Raw genomic sequence first — 679 nt, forward strand, 5'->3', positions numbered from 1 at the left:
CAGGGAAATGGGGAAGGGAACGGGGAACAGGGAAGGGAACGGGGAAGGGAACGGGGAACAGGGAAATGGGGAAGGGAACGGGGAAGGGAACGGGGAACAGGGAAGGGAACGGGGAACAGGGAACGGGGAACAGGGAAGGGAACAGGGAAATGGGGAAGGGAACGGGGAAGGGAACGGGGAAGGGAACAGGGAAAGGAACAGGGAACGGAACAGGGAAAGGAACCGGGAAAAAAACAGGGAAAGGAACAGGGAAAGGAACAGGGAAGGAAACAGGGAACATCAACACCCTGATGGAGCCACGGGAAGCAGGGATGGACCCACGGCCGCCCATCCCGGCGCCGCTTCCGAAGGGTGGTCCCGGTGTGGAGGGCAGGGAGGTGTTGGCAGACCTGGCTGGTGCGGAAGATGAGGCGGTGCTGGTACTGGGGGCCGTGCTCCTTGTGCTCCTCCAGCTTCTCCCGCCGGATGCTCACGGCCACCGGGCCCAGCTTGTCGTCCACGCCGAAGTAGTTGGAATGTTCTGGGGAGGAGAAGCGGGATGAGGGGGGATGGAAGGGGGGGCTGGGGGGACGTGGAGGGTCAGGGGGGACGTGGTGGGGACAGAGGGACGTGGGGGCACATGTGGAGGAGACGTGGAGGGACATGGAGGGACAGGGAAGGGATGTGAAGGGAAAGGGAA

General features: G+C 63.2%; 1 protein-coding gene across 1 annotated transcript in view; it reads right to left on the bottom strand.

Moving 5' to 3' along the window:
• Positions 1-389: 389 nt before the first annotated feature.
• The window catches only part of LOC113941127 (signal-induced proliferation-associated 1-like protein 3), a gene marked incomplete at its 3' end in the record, with an annotated part of 5,052 nt that continues 4,762 nt past the window's right edge, over positions 390-679 (bottom strand). Inside the window, exon 3 of the mRNA XM_027632284.1 lies at positions 390-520. Coding sequence (XP_027488085.1) covers positions 390-520 — 131 coding nt within the window. The remainder of the gene's footprint in view (positions 521-679) is intronic.

The sequence above is a fragment of the Corapipo altera genome, unplaced genomic scaffold (assembly GCF_003945725.1).
Source record: "Corapipo altera isolate COAL_440 unplaced genomic scaffold, ASM394572v1 58919, whole genome shotgun sequence".
Taxonomy (NCBI): Eukaryota; Metazoa; Chordata; class Aves; order Passeriformes; family Pipridae; genus Corapipo; species Corapipo altera.